This window comes from Fonsecaea monophora (assembly GCF_001642475.1).
Source record: "Fonsecaea monophora strain CBS 269.37 chromosome Unknown Scaff4, whole genome shotgun sequence".
NCBI lineage: Eukaryota > Fungi > Ascomycota > Eurotiomycetes > Chaetothyriales > Herpotrichiellaceae > Fonsecaea > Fonsecaea monophora.
The window spans coordinates 79,272-99,401 of record NW_019173935.1 but is presented as its reverse complement, the minus strand read 5'-3'; the positions used below and the strand labels follow the sequence as shown (position 1 = coordinate 99,401).

The 20,130-nt window shown below is 52.1% G+C and overlaps 6 protein-coding genes across 6 annotated transcripts; 3 read left to right on the top strand and 3 right to left on the bottom strand.

Annotated features, from left to right (window-relative positions):
- Positions 1–692: 692 nt before the first annotated feature.
- AYO21_01031 (hypothetical protein) lies at positions 693–2,439 on the bottom strand (the record flags this gene model as incomplete). The annotated part of the gene is made up of 3 exons (XM_022651015.1): positions 693–1,845; positions 1,893–2,086; positions 2,143–2,439. 3 exons carry the CDS (start codon positions 2,437–2,439, stop codon positions 693–695), a joined length of 1,644 nt encoding a protein of 547 aa, XP_022516493.1.
- Positions 2,440–3,034: 595 nt separating this feature from the next.
- AYO21_01030 (hypothetical protein) lies at positions 3,035–4,297 on the top strand (the record flags this gene model as incomplete). Its single annotated transcript, XM_022651014.1, has 1 exon — positions 3,035–4,297. The coding sequence occupies one exon, from the start codon at positions 3,035–3,037 to the stop codon at positions 4,295–4,297; it is 1,263 nt and encodes a 420-aa protein (XP_022516492.1).
- A 294-nt stretch (positions 4,298–4,591) lies between these two features.
- On the bottom strand, positions 4,592–6,301 carry AYO21_01029 (hypothetical protein; the record flags this gene model as incomplete). Its single annotated transcript, XM_022651013.1, has 1 exon — positions 4,592–6,301. The coding sequence occupies one exon, from the start codon at positions 6,299–6,301 to the stop codon at positions 4,592–4,594; it is 1,710 nt and encodes a 569-aa protein (XP_022516491.1).
- Positions 6,302–7,999: 1,698 nt separating this feature from the next.
- AYO21_01028 (hypothetical protein) lies at positions 8,000–10,567 on the top strand (the record flags this gene model as incomplete). Its single annotated transcript, XM_022651012.1, has 1 exon — positions 8,000–10,567. The coding sequence occupies one exon, from the start codon at positions 8,000–8,002 to the stop codon at positions 10,565–10,567; it is 2,568 nt and encodes an 855-aa protein (XP_022516490.1).
- Positions 10,568–12,332: 1,765 nt separating this feature from the next.
- AYO21_01027 (cell division control protein 42) lies at positions 12,333–13,303 on the top strand (the record flags this gene model as incomplete). Its single annotated transcript, XM_022651011.1, has 3 exons — positions 12,333–12,478; positions 12,534–12,653; positions 12,862–13,303. 3 exons carry the CDS (start codon positions 12,333–12,335, stop codon positions 13,301–13,303), a joined length of 708 nt encoding a protein of 235 aa, XP_022516489.1.
- Positions 13,304–15,405: 2,102 nt separating this feature from the next.
- Positions 15,406–19,664, bottom strand: AYO21_01026 (hypothetical protein; the record flags this gene model as incomplete). The annotated part of the gene is made up of 3 exons (XM_022651010.1): positions 15,406–17,151; positions 17,470–17,575; positions 17,794–19,664. 3 exons carry the CDS (start codon positions 19,662–19,664, stop codon positions 15,406–15,408), a joined length of 3,723 nt encoding a protein of 1,240 aa, XP_022516488.1.
- Positions 19,665–20,130: the final 466 nt, after the last annotated feature.

Genomic DNA, 20,130 nt, shown 5'->3' with positions numbered 1-20,130 from the left:
CGAACTTCTTGAATAGCATCCATAGGTAGTTAATACCCGGATAAGGTGCCTAGGAGGGGAATTAAGAGATAATAGAGTACCTAGGTAGACAGGTTTAGTACCCTGAGTGCCCAAGTAGGCAGCACAAACAGTGCCATGCACAGCCATGCCACCACCTTTTTGGGTCTTTGCGTGGATTAGCGACCAGGGATCGGCGGAAAGAGTGCCGAGCGGCCTCCTCGTCGCAGCCAATCATTATCCACTTGACTCCTCGACTAGCCATGGCCACTCATCAACCGTCTCACTCTGCTCCTGTCATGGACATAATTGTACTCGTTCGACTCCGGCTGTCGATGCGAGGCTAGTGAGACTGTTCACTATCTTCTGCGGACAACATTCAACCTCTTATGGCCCATTATCAGCCTTGTGGGCCTCCTAACCCCATGCTATACCTGCGGCTTCTGCCACTAACAGTGGCAATGATGCTTGGAGGGCTCCCTCCACGATCGCATGGGAGCACTGAATCTGCCCGACGTTGAAAACCCATACTCAGCAGGCCAGCGCTCTTGAGGGCGTCCAAGACCCTGCACCATATACATCTCGCGAGGGAGTATTACTGTCGTTTCAAGCTTTGGTTAGACACGTTGTTGTACGTACGTACATACCAGCATTCCTATCGGAGATTCCCTATGGGAAGCTACAGAACAGCCTCTTCAAGACAAATAGCATACCATGAACCCAAGCCACGAGCCTAGCACCCCAATCGCCGAGTACGTGCTAATGAACATCAGTGGTAGAAATTCATATCTCTCCCCAAAGACCACCCGATGCAGCAACGAACAATATGCCATCAAGGGCACCGATATGGCAATATAAAGCAGCGCAAATCGATCCAGCAAGAAAACTCGCCTCCGGGTAGGAGCTGGCGCCAACTGCCCAAAAGCATAGAGGAATATCATGAGCCAAGCTATCGTATATGCCACCTTAATCGGAAACTCTGCAGCGGTGAAGAGAAGCGGAAATAGCGACACATGTCCCGCCACTGCCAAAGGTCGGAAGCTCGCCAGGTATGACCGGTCTTTCACGGCTAATAGGCTGAAAGGGATTATAACCAGTAAAATGGCTTTTTCATGGACATGCCAGCCAAACAAGAAGGACGCGTACCCACAGAGGGTGAGAGCGCCAACGAAAGAATCCCAGCTAGGTGAACGCCACAGCTTGGTCAACGCGATGGTCTGAAAGGCCAATGTAAGCCCGAAACACTGTCGAGCCGTGATACCTGGAAGGACGGCGAACGAAGTGTCTCCCACCAAGCCTCGAGTGACGCTGTTTACAGCATCCTGGTTCACACTTAGACCAAGATAGGGAGCACCAAGGATCAGCATCCGGTCGACAAACGAGTAGATGGCCCAGGCATTGGGTGCCCAATACGCGTGACAGAGACCTCGTGCAAATGGAAACAATCGAGATCTGAGTTGGTCGAGCTGACCCCAGGCGGCGAATGGTCCGAACACAGATCCGAAAATGCCGACAATGCTTGCGCCTAATTTGAATGTGTTTGCCAATCGGGGCTGAAACATGTTCTTCGGGTTCAGGCAGTAAACCCGGAGCAGGTAGACAAAATATGCAGGTGCCAGGTAAAGGTAGATATGCTTGAAGCATAAAAGCAAAGCGAACAGAACACCGCTTAATAGCAACGTAGACTCTTTGCGTGCGAAGACGACGGACAGGATCAAGATGCCGTAGAGAAAACCATTGTACTGGAAATGGATGTGGTCGATGATCAAGAATCCTGGGGAGAGCAGGATTGAAAGGCCCACGGCATGGCTTTGGCGACGTGTCGCGGCGGGCGAAGTCTCCATGTACCTTTTCAAATCAGTAGTGCTCACTCATATTTGAGGCATTAACCGTACTTGTGCAGAGCGTAGACAAGCAGCAGCTCTGTAATGATGACAGAGCTTCGCTGGAAGTATATGGTGGCCCAGGAATCATAGTTCAGGTTTTGAATTTGCACCATTCCGGCGTCGATTAGAGCAGCAGGTTGAGAAAGAACCCATTCAAACAGCGCAAATGCTGGCGGATAGTCCAATGTCCACTCTGATGTGGCCTGGTGAAAAGTCAGAGAACCGGAAGCTCCTGATAGGCGATGCTGGGTCTCCTAACCTCGAAGTACCATTTTTTCACAGGTAATGAATGAGTGATGGCTAGCCAATTCCGATGAACTTCAAAGTCTGTTGACCTATAGGCCGGAAACAGTAGAATCTTTAGAGCGGTGGCCACTACGGCTGTCTGGAATAACGATGGCCATTGATCATCGCTGGTTCTTTTGGCGTTTGGCCTCGACTGCTTGACAACCATTAGACGTGTGATATTGGACATGAACAGACGCGTTATGCTTACTGGGATAATAGGTGTATTGTCGCGAATTCGGCTCAAGGTGGCCGAAGCAGCAGACGCCATGAGGAGCAGCACCTGGGCTTGGGTTGGGACTGAAGGGAGAGATTATTCTGTGGCCCTAATCTACAGACTTGCAGTATGTAGCGAGGTGAGGAGAGCTTCATAAAGTACTCTTATGCTTCGTCGGACAGGCTCACTTTGTTCTACGGTGCAGCAAGGCGCATCGGATGTGAACTTATGGACACCAGGTGCGAAAAAGGGTGCCTCCGCCATGCTGCCAGATGCCATGTGTGGCCGTGACATGACACCTCCCGCTTGAGCCACAAGCCACTTCTTTGATTTCCTTTTCTATCTTCCTTTCATGGACGCATTTGAGGGATTCAAGCATCATGTTGTGTTTCAGAATTTAAACGTGCGACATCTTATTGAGCCATCTCCAGTCACTCTTGACCTTGCGCGCGAAATCCGCTACTGTGTTGTTGCTGTCTGCGTCACCTTCGCTACTGTATCAATATTTAAATCTTGGATGTCAAACAATAAAAGACCTTACTCTTGAGGTGGGCACTACCTCGTCCACATAACTTTCCGTGTGCAAATATCTGTCCTTGATCGGCTGTATGCGCAAACTGACTCTGGATAGTATTGTATAACATCCACCATGAAGATCGGTCTTTCCTCCTCACTGTTCTCCCTTCTCTGGGTAACTTCATCACTTGCCCAAAATGTCATCGACGAAATGTCTTTTGGACATAAACAGACAATCTCGCCGAATTCCTTTGCCATTCCTGGTTGGTCGATGCTTGGGGAAGGGCATGTGCCTCAACTGCTGTCCGACAAAGTCATTCTGACACCTCCGTACGGCGGTCACAAGCGGGGAGCGCTATGGAGTGAACAGAAAAACTCATTACAGGATTGGGCTGTGGACTTCAAATTCAGGGCAAGCGCTGCAGACAGAGGCAGTGGGAATTTGCAACTGTGGTATGTGGCCAATGGCGATAAAACAGTGAGCACGTCGAGCATATACACAGTGGGGAAGTGGGAAGGGCTTGCAATAGTTGTCGACACAGTAGGAGGAGTACAAAAGATTCGAGGGTTTCTCAGTGACGGGTCGGTCGATTACAGAAACCATGCGAACGTGGACAGCCTTGCATTCGGGCACTGCGACTACGTCTACCGCAATCTCGGGCGGCCATCTCATATCAATGTGAAACACACTCGTGCAGAAGGGCTCGAAATCCGTGTCGACGATAAAGTGTGCTTCACCACGGCGAAAGTTGCACTACCGCCGGATTATAGCTTTGGGATGACCGCGGCATCAGCAGATCCTCCCGACTCCTTTGAGGTGTTCGGATTCACTCTATCTTCTCTCACTGCGCCGCCAGCCACGCAAGAATCAAATCAACAAGCCTTCTCGCAGAATCAAAATCAAGGACAAGGGGTGATGCAAATGGATGACCACCCGGCTTCCTACTACACCACAACAGAAACCCAATTCGCAGACCTCCACAACCGCCTCAATCTCATCTCCAAATCCATCCAAAACCTCTTTGGTGAAGTTCAACGTGTCTCCGCTACCCTAGAGTCCCGACACGCCGAAATTCTCGCCCGCATGCCCAATTCCCAATCTATTGTGAGTCTTGATAACCGTGTGGCCAACCTCGACAGGGTCGTCTCCTCTCTGGAGAAGGAGTTGAAGACTGGCGATCACCGCACGCAATTTGCCAAACTGAGTGAGCAGATTGCGGAGACCCATGTGGGCGTGACGGAACAGGTGCCACAGAGAGTCAGGGAATATGTCATCGCGCACACGCCTAGGATCGGATTCATCCTGTATAGTTTTATGGCATTCCAGACATGTTGCATTGGGGTGTTTGTATGGTACAAATGGCGAAAGAGTACAATGCCTAAGAAGTACTTGTAAGACTAGGGGTAGGGGGACAATGGTGAGCTCATGGTCTTGAGCTGGACAGGGAAGATTGGGCTTTTTATGGAGTCAGGAAAATACCAAACGAATGTAAGCAAGAAACTGCTTGTGTGCTTTGGGTCTATCTAAGGTATCTCTGGCAAGATGTCCAGCGGTAGTTGTTCTATCATCCCATAATCCATCATAGCTGCGTATTCCGGACCACCCCCGCGGTCACCATCTCGGAGACCTTCTGGATCGTACCTCGTAATCATCCTGAGGAATCCCACTTTGAAAGCTCAGTGGTATCAACTATGGCTTGCAACGATAGGCAAACCTCGGGTACAGGCAGCACTCCCTAACAGTCCAACGACCGCACATCCAGGCCAAAAAGCGCTCCAGGCCCAAACCGTAACCGCCGTGGGGGCTGGTGCCGTAGCGCCTCTGATCCGTGTACCAGTAGTAGGGTTCGGGGTCGATGCCCTCGCGCTTGTAGGCGGCGATCAGCTCCTCGTAATCCCAGATTCTCATGCTCCCGCCGACGATCTCGCCGACGCCAGGCATGAGGACGTCGACGCTCTCGGTCACGCGAGGGTCCGAGGGGTCTTTTTGCATGTAAAAGGCTTTGATCTCGGTGGGGAAGTGGGTGAGGAAGATGGGGACGTTGAGGATGTCGGTCATTCTGCGCTCGGCGGCCTCAGCGATGTCGTCTCCGAAATCATGGGGCTTGCCTTCTTCGTTGGGGATCTCATGTTCTACCAACCAAGCAATGGCTTCGGAGTACTTCATGCGCCGGAAGGGGCGGGACGGAGCTTTGAAGTCGGGGTTGAGGTCATAGACGTATTTTGCAATGAGGGGATCCGCGAGGGCGATTTCAATGACCCTGCACACCATGTGCTCAATGTGGTTGAGCAGGTCGTCGAAGGAGATGAAGTCGAGTTCGGCCTCAACGTGTGTGTACTCACTCAGATGGCGGCGGGTAAGTGATTTTTCGGCTCGGAAGGACTTTTCAATGCAATATACGTCACCCAAGCCAGGCAGACAGGTCTCCAGGTACAGTTGGGAGGATTGAGTCAGGTAAGCCTTTTCACCGTAGTAGTTGAACTCGAAGAGAGTTGCGCCACCCTCGACTTGCGTTTGAACCATTGCTGGAGGGGACACTTTCGTGAATTGCACCTCTTCATACGCCTTCACAAAGGCCATCTCCACGGCTGCTCGAACTTTCATGACGCTGGAGGAGACGTCTCCACGCAGCGTGAGATGGCGGTTATCGAGCAGCTTCTGGGCATCACCATCCTCTTGCACTTTGTTGGTGATGGCCTCCTTGTCACCGACCGCCGCTCCAATCACGGTAAAATAGTCGGCATGGAGTTCCCGATCGAGAGGAGCGTGCGCCCCCGGTGGAAGAGATTTGAGCTCACCGCGGATTTCGAGCGAAGTCTCGAGGGTCAGAGTCATGGCGGCATAGGTCTTTATCAAATTGCCTGAGAATACGCATTGCATCAAACCCTTGCCATCTTTCAGTGTGACGAAGATAATGTCCTTCTGGGACCGCAAATGGTGAACTCGACCCACAACCCGGACACGGGTGCCTTTGGAGTCTGCAGTGCCTAGCTTGATTATGGCGGGATCGACGGTGTTGAGCTTGATCTTGACGGGCGCCGGCAAGCTTTCATCTTCTGTAATGACCACTTTCTTTGCTTCCTCGAGCACTTGCTTCCTCCTCTCGACTTCTTGCTGTTCCCGGATGGCCAGGTCAGCTTGCTTTGCCTGTTTCCGTTGATGTTGTTCATAGAGATTGGTCGCTTTCTTCAACGCAGATTTCGATGCCGGCTTCCATTCCAACCGCGAGGCTGGGTCAGCGTTGGCGTCTGCGGGGGTGGTTTCTGACTTCCTAGTTTTATATGTTGCCTTTGGGTGCTGGATCATTGCGAAGAGAAGAGTTTTGTACGGGGCGGCTTCTGAGCCAGTGGCAGAGTCATCATCGCGACCGACGTCCTCGTCGACGTAGAAAGTGTCCATATTGATGTGTTGTGGAAGGGTCAACCACGAATTGTGACCAAAAATCTGAAAATATAAGCCGACCTGCCAACGTGAGTCAACGGTGGCACGGTAGTGTGGTTGTGTGGGTGGTGGGTTGGCTTGGTGGCTTATCGGATAGAGTAGAATTTAAGGTTTCGGAAAGTGGCGGCTAGCGCGCTTGGCTGCGAGCATTACACGCTAAAATGGATCCGGAATTCGCAGTTTCACTTCTCGTCTCTGCGCTCTCGTTTCTGGCTCCCATGCGCCTCACCCCAATCTCCTGTGCCACCCCAGACATTGGTGTCGTTGTGGCTGCGGCTTTGCAGTTCTCAACATGTCAACTATTAACCCAAGAATCCCTCTTGGCATCATTAGCATGCGCCAGAACACGCGGGACCGCCCTCCGTCTCTCTGCTAAGCGCGAGCAGGGCCGACCACCAATCCAAACTCCGTGTTTCGAAGGGGCAATCAAAACCCGGCGCCACATTGCTCTGCAGGGGTGAAGCTGTTACCACTATGACCTTGCCCCGAGCCATGTTTCGCTCTCAGACTGACACATCCGACGCGGTGGACAGAAACTCCGCAATGATCGCCATCAGAATGACAACGTTGTCAGGAGAGCTTGCCCTTTGTCTTGGGGAAGCTTCAATTCCTATTTTTTCGTGTTGGATTCGGCGCCGATATGGCGGACCTGGTTGTCATCCCAGAACCTGGCTTCAATTGGCTATAATTCTCAAGGATCCCTTACCCCTTCCCAACTTCTCCATAAAAGCAATCTATCGTCTAACCAAACTGTCCATAGTGCCGCCTTACCTGCATCAGCATGCAGATTGATCATCCCCGTCCCATCATCTTGCAGCCACACGTTGTGAACCTTAAATCAGTCTTCTCCTGTATCAGATTCATCCAAACCATGCCCACCGGCAGCCTGAACAGGCCCAAGTCAGAGCTTTACGCTGATCCAGGAAGAATCTACAAGCTTGCAATCATGTGCCAGGACCATGAAGAGGGGGTATGCACTGGTCATAATGGAATGCTGCTGACATCCCCTGCGAACGCAATGGGCTGGGCACTTGGCCATGGTTTGTCTTGCAAATCGTCCGGTTTAGAGTCCACTCCCGCGTGCCTGGTCCCCTTCTCCGGTACTTTCCCCCTTATTTCTGATCCCCTTCCCTAGCCACCCATTTCAATTTGGCACTTTCCTAGACTCTAGACCCCGGTTAATTGATTGCTTCCGTTTCTGAGCTGTTTCCCTCATTCTTCTGCTGGTTCACCGTTGCTCCTCCCTTGATTTTTTAGCCCTCTCTGTCTGTTCTTTCGTTCCCTCTTTACCTCCTCGTCTCTGACCCATCTTCTCTTCTAATCCCATCATTTTGTTCCCTTCATTCGCTCGTTCCGTTCCTCTGAGCAGATATTATTTTCAATCTTTTCCTTATAGACTCCATTCGTACCAGTCCATATTCAACCGACTCCTTCGTTTTTGTACAGACTTACGTCGTCCTCTCCGCATCTTCGGACATCACCTGCAGCCAGTCGTTCCTCTTGCAAAGCTCGAAACTGTGCTTTGACCGCCAGATTTGTGCTTGTTTCGCTCTCTTGCTGCGTGCCCTTCCTACAAACAAGAAAGACAACACACCAATTGTCCTTGGACCTGGTCCCGGGGACACGATCCATCAATAATCCCATATGCTTGCTGCAATGCAGAGTCAGGACGTGTTTGGGGGATTTGGCAGCCGCTTTGCTGCTTCAAAATTTGGGACTGATAGTACAGGCTTCAGCCATGGCGCGTACAACTCGAACCACACGGGCTACCCTCCATTCGCCGATCGCAACCAGAGAAAGCCTGCCGTTCCTTCGATAGCTACTGCTACCAAAGATCAACATAGTTATAATGTCACCGAACAGACGCCAGGTACCGCCTTTGAGATGAATTTCACGCCCCTGTTACCTTCTCAGCTTTTGCTCGGCAGCCCTTTCCAGCCAGGTTCTCCTGGTGCCTTCGCTTCTCCGCAGTTTCCCACCTTCAATCGCTTTGGTCCGGGAACCAATGCTCTTCATACGCAGACTCAGCAGTATCAACAGAACCAACATGCTCAGGCGCAGCTCACAAGTCCCACTCAACCCAATGCCAATCCTCTCTCCCCACAAGCATATCAGACGGTCATGTCGCCCGACAGCTATACGGCACAGTCACCGACTGGATTCAGTGGCTTGGGCGGTGCAGCATTCGGGCACTACCAGCCTATGGTAGGCATGGGTAACTCATGGATGACTGGCACAAGTCGTACAGTCTACTTGGGAAACATTCCCGCGGACACGTCTGCTGAGGAAATCCTGAGCCATGTCCGAAGTGGTCAGATCGAGTCTGTGAGACTGCTACCTGAGAAAAACTGCGCGTTTATTTCTTTCCTGGATAGCAGTTCTGCCACCCATTTCCACTCAGATGCTATCCTCAAAAAGTTGTCAATCAAGGGTCACGACATTAAGATCGGCTGGGGCAAGCCATCCCAGGTGCCGACCTCGGTCGCTCTCGCTGTACAGCAGTCGGGGGCCTCGAGAAACGTCTACCTAGGCAACCTGCCCGAGGACATCACTGAACAAGAGATTCGAGAAGACCTGGGCAAGTTTGGACCCATTGATACTGTCAAGATGGTTCGTGAGAAGGCGATCGCCTTCGTCCACTTCCTCTCCATCAGTAATGCCGTCAAGGCCGTGGCTCAGCTGCCACAGGATCCCAAATGGGGTCCTCCCCGGCGGGTTTACTATGGCAAGGATAGGTGTGCGTATGTTTCCAAGACGCAGCAACAGAATGCAGCGCAATACCTGGGTATCGCACCTGGTTACGCCCACGTGCTGAACGGAGCCGACCGTGATTTGATATCCAATGCCCTAGCACAACAGTCGGTGGCGGCAGCCGCCGTTGCAACTACTGCAGGTGGTGTCAATAACTTGGGAAATCGAACTGTTTACCTTGGAAATATCCACCCTGAAACTACTATCGAGGAGATTTGCAATGTCGTGCGTGGAGGGTTGCTCCATCACATTCGATATATTCCCGATAAGCATATTTGCTTCGTCACATTCATCGATCCTACCTCTGCTGCGTCTTTCTATGCGCTGAGCAACCTTCAAGGACTAATGATCCACAACAGACGGCTGAAGATTGGGTGGGGAAAGCACTCGGGAGCTCTCCCACCTGCCATTGCTTTGGCCGTCAGCGGAGGAGCCTCAAGAAATGTGTATATTGGAAATCTCGATGAGAGCTGGAGCGAAGAACGACTACGACAGGACTTTTCCGAGTACGGTGAAATCGAGTTGGTCAATACTCTGCGAGAGAAAAGCTGTGCTTTTGTCAACTTTACCAACATTGCAAACGCCATCAAAGCCATTGAGGCTGTACGACAGCGAGAAGAGTACAAGCGGTTCAAGATCAACTTCGGCAAAGACCGGTGCGGCAATCCCCCTCGCCAGAACCTGAACAATGCCAATGGCAGCCAGTCACGACTACAGAACTCGATTGACAGTGCAGGTTCTCCAGCTGCAATGAATGGATTTGACCATGCTGTGTCACAGTCAGGCTCTAGTCCCACGAGGTCGACAATTCCAACCGGGCCTAAGGCCTCTCTCGGGCCACAGTCTCAAATCGCTGCGCGTCAGACAAGCCTGCCTGCGCCAACACCGTCGGCGATCCTGAATGCAGGCAATAACAACCCCTTGACAATGTATCTATCACATGTGTCACAACAGCAGGCTCAAGCTGAACAGGATTTGCGGGACGACTCCCTGACATTTGCCCAGCTACAGCAGCAGCAGAACCATGCTTTGGCGAATCAACAGGCAGCACTGTACGGCGATATGCCGAATGGACATAACGGATTGGAGATTCCAAGCTCGTCGCATATTCCTCGACAGAGCAGCATCAGCGGTGGATTCAATTCGAACTCTCTGAGCAATGGCGCGTCCACCACCGTCGGTGGGCTTCTGGCCCCTACGAACACTGGACTAGGAGCAAGCAGGAGTGCCCACTCCCGAGCTGTATCGCTCCCAGCCTTTTCGCAAGAGCTCTTTGGTGGCCAGCAGTCTACGCAACCAGGCTCGTCGTCGTCACGCGGCTTTGGTGGGCATGCTCCACAAGGCAGCTTTGGTGGATTTGGATCGGTTTTTGGCACTGGCTTCGGGACCAGTGGGTTTAATGGACTGGGACTGACGAGCGATAGCCGTGGAGGTCTCTCCGGTTGGGCTGAGGAGGAAATAGGGGCAAAATAAATGAATAACTAATTTGTCGAGGGGTTTGGCTGTAACCGGTCTTGGGAGAATGTGGAATTGCACATGTGTTTTGAATGAGGGTTTTACAGGTGATTTATTGCGATACCTCCGTTCTAATAGTGTGGGATTATGGCGTGAACCAAAATGTGCATTTCGATGCGTCCTTTGACTGCATCCTCGTGAACTTGTGACAAAAGTCGGACATCTCAAAAGACGATTTTGGGCATTGCGGCGGCTTCAAGTCATGTTGTCGGGGTGGACATATGACGTGGTAGGTCAAGGCTTTATCACAGGTGCTTCTGCAATGGTGTAGCTTGCATAAGTTCATAGCAAATGTGACAGCTGAATAAGGCTCAATCAAAGCCTTCCGTTTGGGAGCTGATATTGAAGACTCGGACATCAGACTCGGATTCTACTCGATCGCGTCGACATATGTAGCTCGTATTCGACGCGCTCTTGGGCAGACATGGGTAGCAGCTGCAGGGGATGACTCGCGGAACTGCGTCGGACAAGGCCACCAGTAGGAACCGTTGAAATGGAGGTGTCCTCGTGGGGGGAATGATATGCACAGCTTGTTGACTTGATTCTTTGTGCCTCGAAAGCCCAATGAATTGCGTGCTCAAAATGACCATTGACCACCGCAGCTGAAACTCCTGATCCCGTCCATACAAGTTATACCCATTGCTAGGTCCCGAGGGTTTATTTTTCGCGCAAAAGTTTCGCGTTTGGAGCCATGCCAGATCGAGCATCGTACAAAGGCTTGAGTGTTGTCAAGGATGAGAGAAGATAGGCGAGCATTCTCTTTGTTTCCCGCTGCAAGTCAGAAGTGCAATCTTGAGTTTGATGAGAGGTACCAAAGTAAGTGAGTGACCTTGAGGGAGATGGGACCACCCTGCTACTCGGTTCAGCCTAGTTCAACGCGTTTTGAGCCCCCAAAGCTGCGCAGAGCTGCCTAACCAGAGCTGTCACGGTTGGGGCAGCCGCTGAAGAGTCAAGGCCTTCCTACCAAGCGGACCGCGGGCGGGCTTGGAGCCTGATGAGCCGGAGCTGCACCTAAAGACAAGCTGCTCTACCTAAAAGCTCCCCCCAAAGGCTCAGCCCAAGCAACAAGCCTAGTGTGCCTAAAGCTAGGCCGCGACCCCCATACCCTTTATTTCCCTCCCTCGTCTATCGTGGCAAGCTGCGTCCTCTCTCTCCGTATCTGCGACTCCATCACCCATTCCCATTCCACGTCGACCTCGTCCATCACGTCTCTTTCCCAACCCTGTCCCTTTTATCCATTCCATCCTCGCACGACTCCTCCCGCAACTTGTCATTTCCGGTAAATGTCACTGCTCTCTTACTGAAGACTAGACTTCCTTCAGGATCTTCTGTTTCTTGAACATAACCCAACGCTTCTCTTGCTGGTCAATTTCCTCTTCGATCCTGATCGCCAGGGCCGTTGACCGCCCTGCCCTCTACTCGCGCCTACCTTGGAACCCGCCCTTCGCTTCCTACCTTGTGAGCATTCTGGCTGTGAGAAAAAGAGATGGAGTAACATAAAGCTGATGGGAAACGACAGTATTGATCTTCCTCAAACGCTCGACTTCACGTACCATTCTAGTGACAGTCCTTCCCCGTTGGAACTCCTTTACCGCCCTCATATCACGGGCAGAAAAGAGAAGTGACAGCTTCGAGCCTCCCTTACAAACACCGCCTGTTTCAATCTTCTCTCACACAATCGTTACTCGTCCGTTCCCTTCTTTCTTTGGTAAGTTGAACAAAAATGTTATCTCGTCTCAAGAAGATTATGCTTGCGACACAGAGACTAAGAGTGCGCCCTCTCAGACCCTTGAATCCGAGCCGCATACGTCGACTGGAGGACGACATCTTTGAAATAGACGAGAACGGAATGGTTGTTGCCACGATTAAGTGAGTCTACCGATCACGGCTGAGTGAGACAGTTCCACTGATATTCCGACTCCAGGTGTGTGGTTGTCGGCGACGGTGCAGTTGGCAAGACATGCTTGTTGATCTCATACACCACAAACAAATTCCCCTCGGAATATGTCCCTACAGTCTTCGACAACTATGCCGTGACGGTGATGTGAGTACTCTCTGGCTTTGTTCTCAGAACGCGACCACCGTTTTTACGCGTTCACGTGGCTTCAGTTTTGTTCTTTCACGCACTTCTTGGTGACATCTTATCTCCAAAATTGATATCTGTCCCAAGCTTGCCGGTCTGATGGTGCTGGCCGTTGTTGATCCAAACCCGTCTCAGCCCGAGCACGTGAGCTGACCAAGGGGGTGTCTAGGATCGGCGATGAGCCATACACGTTGGGACTTTTTGATACGGCCGGACAAGAGGATTACGACCGTCTTCGACCATTGTCATATCCCCAGACCGACGTCTTCCTTGTTTGCTTTTCTGTCACGTCACCAGCGTCATTTGAAAACGTGAGAGAAAAATGGTTCCCAGAGGTGCACCATCACTGTCCTGGAGTCCCTTGTCTCATTGTTGGCACCCAAACCGATCTCCGGGATGATCCATCTGTCCGAGAAAAGCTTGCAAAGCAAAAGATGCAGCCTGTCCGCAAGGAAGACGGAGAAAGAATGGCCAAGGAGCTCGGAGCTGTCAAATATGTCGAATGCAGCGCCCTGACTCAGTATAAGCTTAAGGACGTATTTGACGAGGCGATCGTGGCAGCGCTAGAACCCCCACCGAAAAAGAGCAGCAAGAAGTGCACGATTTTGTGAGATGGCGGGGCCAGGGCTTCGAGCAATGGAGCAAGGGGATTCCTTTTTTCGTTCCGAGGTTCGTGATACGTTTGCTGTATCACAATCGAAGTTTCTCTCACGCTAATCAGATTTTGGACACTAGCACCATTTCTTCCATTTTCCTTGTCAGGTCTTGCTGATACGTCTACAACTTTTTCTCCATCGCGAGGGACATTGGACGCATTTTGGACATGGCTAGAGCTCGAATGGCACCTTGTCAAACTCATCCCGGCAACGCACAAGACAGTTTGTGCCATATTCAAACTCAAGCGGCCATCTCTCTGCTGAAGACAAAGCAGAGCTCACAGACGCAGTTTTCCAACCTTCTATTCCCGACTACGTTGGACATGTGGTTCTCATCAGCCATTCAGCGGCGTTTGATACAAGGGCGACTGGCAAATCGTGCAGGAGTACATACAGGAGGCTGGGCAACTTTACGGGCAACTTCCATGACAAACGAATTGCGGGTTTTTTTTAGGGCATTGCAAGCTTGGGGGCGTCAAGCGGCGTTTCTTTCTCTTAGTCGAGGACCAACTGTGCACGTTGAATCTCAGGAATGGCAGCCATGTGCGCATTCCAATCCAAGGCTAGTTGATTCTCGTGAGAACCATCGGAGCCGACAGACAAATGCCAATGAATTGTCCCTTTTTTTCGAAACTCGCCGTCCTTTTTGGTATCCACAAAGCCTTGCTACTTCAAGGTATTTCCTTGTTTCTTGTTCCATACTTGGTGCTTTGATGCTGTGTTCTTGGATACTGTCCATTGTAGATATTCGAACTCTCTTTGCACATTGTCCATTCTGCCAGTCAAGAGAGTATCACCGTGATAAGCAGCAGCAAGTAGGACCAGGGAAGATAGGGGAGATAGGGGAGGTATCCCGACCGTGTGTTAGATCTTTCTTTTTCCACTATCGATGGTCTATACATACATAGCCCAGCCTGTACCGAGTACCTCGCACTGTTTCCTTATGTGACTAGGTACCGGCAGTAGGTAGGTACGTACATATGTTTGTATGTATGTAGGTACATGTACCGAGTACATAGGTACTATCGAATCGTTGGCCGAGGGGCAGTGGAAGTGGACATTAAGTGGACATTGATATTACTGCTTTCTTCCTTTCTTCCTTCCTTTCTCTCTCTCTCTCTCTCTCTCTCTCTCTCTCTCACACACACACACATATAGTGCAGTACAGTCCAGTCCAGTCCAGTCACAGTCGCAGTAAAGTCAAGTCAAGTCAAGTCGAATCGAGGGATCAAGAGAGAAGAAACCCCTTGGAATCGAAGCAGGAGAGAAGAGAAGAGAAGAGAAGGGAAAAAGAACCTTCCATCTCTACGTACATATCATACCATATCCCTTCTGATTGATTCCCGCTGTTCTGTACCTCGTGGTACATATCAACTATTGCAGTAAATAGTAACTGGCCCCATCCAGTCCATTTACGCCTCTATACATGGACATGAACATGGACAGGGACAGGGAACAGGAATCAGGACCGGAACCAGGACCAGGAAAGGGGATAAAAGATCGAAATAGAAAACCCATTCCGTTCCCATTTTCACCCACCCACCCACTCTCAATGCCTCTCACGCACGGCTGTACGCACGAACGTATTCTCACGTTCTCAGCGAAAGGAGGGGTGTTAACGTATCACAAGGTCTTCTTCTGCTTCTTCTTTGTCGTCTTCTCCGTCTCCGTCTTCTGCTTCTTCTTCTTCTTCTTCTTCTGCCTATTGGCTCGAGTTCTTACAATTGGATCTGTAGACCGACTCAAAGCAGCTCAGAAAAACATGCTCCAAAAACTTTGACTCCAAAACAGGTTTTCCATATCCCAATTCCTAAGTCACGACGAATTCCCATGTGTCCGGATTGCTGGCATTAAGGGGGGTTCCTTTCCTTTCTCCAGTCTCACATCTGATCACCTTTGGGATAGGCTCTCCGTCCTTTTCACACAACCTCAAGGGCTCAGATCTCGGGTTGGAGTGGGTGCTCGCGTTCAGTAGCGGCGTCCTCAAAAGGCATCTAAAAAGGTCGACTGTCACCTAGTCTTCTAAGCCTTGGTCGCTAGCTAGATTTGCAGTAAATTCAAGGCGACAGGTCCCGCCTAGTAACGCTGTTCCTGTTTCCATAACCCTGTGCTGCCTTATTCGTAGGACCATACTTTGCAGAAGTCTCAGTTCTCGTCGGAAAGAACGCATCGAGCCACCTCAGACCGGCTTCTTCCTTGTCGCGTCGGCGGATCGCGGCTTCATCAAGTAGAGCTGGGCGGGCTCCATCTTCTTCTTCTTGTTTGGATTCCACTGCGCGCTCATCGGACGTGTCGCCATTCGCCATCTTAGAACCCGAGACGTCCGCCACAGCAGCTACGCGCACTGCTGGATTTGCAGGTAGCCCATCATCGGTGGACGGCGGTGACGATGTTGGTAGATTATTCAACGTGAGCCAGCGCACGGTCGTATCATTTCTGGGATCTTGGGTGGTAGGAGGCATCTCGTCGTCAGCATAGCTCCCGTCCAAAGACTCGGCATCGACAGATCTCGAGCGTGAGCGTGAACGTGAGCGTGAGGTGTTTGTAGCGCGGCCCAAAAAGGCAAGTCTTCGGTTGACAAGCTCCTGCAACTCAAGCAGTTGATCAAGCTCAGTCTTTTCGACAGCATCCACCACGTCAGACGGGGCTTCGCTGATCAATTGATTTGTCAATTCTGCCAACGCATCCCCAGAGTAGCCGTTGATGCCCCTCTGGGACATTTGAGCCAGGTTTAAAACGGTTTGCTGTTCTCGGATTGATCGTCTCCGCAAGGCAACATTTGCTTTGGCTGTCTCGGTGATGGCCAGAGCATTCGCGCCGGTAAAGAAGTCGGGTTCTCGAATCTTGACGATGGTCTGTGAAGGTGGATGGTGAAGAACGGCGCCATCAGGACGATACTTGCGGTTTCGTATCCTCTTGGGGGCATCCATCAATCTGGGGAAGGCTTGGTCTTCATACCAGCTCTTCTTAACCCGATCAATGAAATCCAGTCTGATACCCATCTCAGGAATTCGGTAAATTTTGCCGTGCATTTGGACTTCCTTGGTTTTGTCCAACTCGGGTTCGTCTTTCATGAGGTCGACTTCGATGATTCCGTTGTTTCGGAAACCTCGGCTCACACTGACATCAAGTGGCACTGCATTCTTCGGCTTGCGTAATCGAGGAACGCGGCCAAGTTCTCCTGGAGCTTTCTCACTCTGCCTGCCGGCGGCCACCAGGTCGTGTTCGACGTGGAGAGGACATCGCCACGATGCACCCGGTTTGTCTCCAGGGCGACGCCGCGGTGGAACGGCTAGAGGCGGATCAATACAATCCAGATGCCATCTCGCCGGGCAGAAGTCACAAGGAATGATGTCGCGGCCGTTGGCAGTCAAATTACAGTGATAGCATCTGATGATGTGGCCCTTGCTATCGCGCGTCTCCTTGTAATTGGGTTCTTCGATGAAGCCGGCCCGATTCATCTTGGCCGTATTGTTTTGGGTGCGGGGAGGGCCGACTTCCTCATATTCGCCCTCGTCGCCTGTTCGAACTCCCTCAAAGTAGTCGCGAATGTCGGAAGGAAGCGAGTAGGCTTTCGGGATGATGTCGTCAACACGGCGAAGAACGAGGCCAAAAAGACCCGATGGATGAGGGACCTGTTTGGTCCTCCGAGCCACACATCGCGGACAGAACCATTCACCCTCCACCTCTTCATCCGGATCCAGGGGTGGCTCCAAGCAGGCATGATGGAAGGAGTTCGTACAACCATCGCAGCAAAGAAGCTTCCCTTCGCCACCACACGATGCGCAAAACTCGTCGTTATCCTGAAAAATCAAGTCAGCAATTGATGGGTGCAACATCAATCCCTATGGCAGACGGAGAAAGCCTTCAGTGAAACCAAGGGGAAGCAGGCAAACAGAAAGTGGATAGGACTTCGGTCTCAAGGAAAAAGAAAGACCCCAAAAGACTGATGAGACTGGGATAAGAAGGGGAAACAAAAGTTGGTAAGGGGGGATGATGGACTGGAGCCAATCGTGGCTAGGATCAGAGCCTGGTGTGGCCGGGGGGGTGGGAAAATAGGTGGAAAATAGGTGGGAAAAAGGAAGAAAATTGGGTTGGGCTGCCCGGGGCTTGTTTCCTACCTCTGCGCCTGAATCCGCTCCATTCAAATTGCCGATCCCAGCATCGCGCCCGGGCCCCGCACGTGCAATTCCTGCTGTGATTCCGCCATTCTTGGGCTTGTTGGGCCTATGGGTGAAGAGTCAGCCAATATATCCCCTAGAACACAGATCCAACTGGTGATGGCATGGGTTTGCAGGTGGTGGCCTTTCCAAACATGTCGGTGGCTGCCTGACATGCGAGCCAGTACCATCCAGATTATCTCAACAATGGCCTCGGCCCCCAATTCTCGCGCTCAAGGCGAAGCATCAGGACCAAGGGGAAAGAAAAAAGAGGGCAATACGTACGAAACCATGACCCGGGCAGATTTGCGTGTTTTCTGTGCCGGGTGAAGCCTGGTCGATCTTGGAGTTGCACCTCGTGGGTGGGCGTTTGCCACACCCGGTGGTGGTGGTGGCACAAGCAACGGACCAGGAGAGGACGAGTCGGGCGTCGAGTCCTCGAAATCATCAATGTCCACCTCATCGTATCTTCTCTTGCGACCGGCTCCGTTGGTCAAGGTGTTGTCAGGCAGAGCCTGCGCGCTCACTGGGGATGTCAGTGTGGCGATGGGCACAACCAGGCGGTTTGGATGAATAACCGGGGGAGGCGGATTGTCAGTCGATGCAGGTCGCTCTGGATGGCTATGGACTGGGTCTCGTTCGTGGCTTTCGGGTCGAGGAATGGTGTTGTAATCATGAAAGCTGTCATCTAGATAAAGCCGCTTCCGCCTGGAAAGTTCATCAATGTCAAAGTCGGTGTCTTCTCGCGTCTTCTTGAACTTTTTGTTGGAGTTCGCTTTGGACGAAGTTGCGAGCTCGGGATAGGACTGTTTCGGGCCAGCTTGAGAAGGGAGAGTCGAGGCACTGGCAGCTGAACGGAGTCTGTTGCCGGCTGCCGCCCGGCTTGCGGCTTGGCGCTGTCCAGCTGATCGTGATCGCCCATCCCCTGCCGACTCGTCACCCTGTGGCTCCCATGGTGGTGGGATTTCATCAGGTATCGAGGGGGCTGACGATAGCGACGAGATGGTAGACACGCTTCCTGATCTTTTCCGCTTGTGTGGTGACGAAGTAGAGGTGTGGTGGATGGACTTTCCAAGGGGCTCAGCGATGTCCGCGGAGCGCGAAATCGTAGACGGCGACAGTGGCGTGTCTTCAGGGCCATAGGTAGCTAAGGCGCGCGGGAGGTTGAAGTAGAGATTGATTCTGCGAGGTCGCTCTTCAGAATACACGGGGCCACTGTCATCCAAGTGGTTGGGTTTCGGCGAGCGTTCTCGGTGTTCAGGGGAAGCGAGGTCATTGAATATTTGAGGAGAAGGTTGATATGGGCTCGCTGACATCTGACTTTCTCTCCTGTGCTGCTTGACGCCCGACTTGATGTAGCGCTTGAAAACTTTAAACTGCTCGGAGCTGGGAGATTTGTTGATCAAAGCCTCCAACACATTCCACAAGTCAGGGTTCATCTGAGCATCGTCCCGGATTCTCTGGAGCCCACGCACCAGATCTGGCGTATTCTTCTGATGTGCTTCGCGTACAGCACGGTCGACATGAGTGCGAAGTCGGTCTTGTCGGAGTTGCTGCTGGATCGATAGCGGCTTGGGAGAGACATGGGTGGTGGGCGTAAATGATAATGTACCGGGAGACGGCGACACGGTTGTTGCTTGGTGCATATCTGCAACGTCTCTCCTAGAAGGACGGCCACGTGGAGGACTGGAAATGACAATTGTATCGTGAGGAATTGATGGGTTGTCGGGTAATATCTCAGGCTGCTCGGTTTCAATTGTTGGTGCTGCTACCACCACCACGTCCTCCTCCATCGGTGACGCCGAGTCCACCTTTTCGGGCTCTGCCACGGGGGTGACAACTTCTTCCACCTGTGCTGGAGCTGGTCGTGGCGAAGGGCGGACATAATTCAGTTTGAGCTTTTGTAGCAATCGGTGAGACGGCGCGGTCCCTAGAGGCTGCATATTCTCCAGCACGCCCACCCTCTCGAGACCTTTTGTATCTTCAAAGCTGGGGACCGCAGGTCGCACAGCCGGCTCAATCCATTTGTCCAGACTCGTCTGTTGACCATTTCTTGTCGAGACATTCTCAGCGGGCTTTGGTGCAGCCTCTTTGTCCCCAAATGTTGCGGGACTCGAATAGCGGCTCGACCTGTGCCGCAATGATCTGGTGGCCATCCTTGCCTTCTTTCTCCGCGCCGCACGCGCCGACTGCTTGACAATTAGTTCAGGGACGTGTCAGAAGGGGCAAGTCGAGGACTCACTGTAGCCTTGGATGCGGCTCAGCGGGCAGAGGGCGCAGGCTGTGACGAGGTGCGAGGACGAAGAAGTTATTAATGGCGCATGGTGTTGTGGTTCCGCAAACGAGGAAATGCCAGAATCCAGTGGTGACAAAAGAATCGGGCAAGGGGCACTTAGCCTTAGGCCACACGGCCACTAGCCTGGCACTGAGTTGCTGCTCCTGCCCAGTTGCCCGCCGGCCTCCGCAGCGGCGACTCCTCGGCGTCCCTTTTGCTCCCTTTGCCCCCTAAACCGCTTGAAGGGCCCCAAGGCTGAGAGCTCCCTATCCCTGTTTGTTATTGACCTGAATGTCCGCGCGCCCCATCTATCCCAAAAGCTCTTGGAGGAAACACGCTCGCAGCCA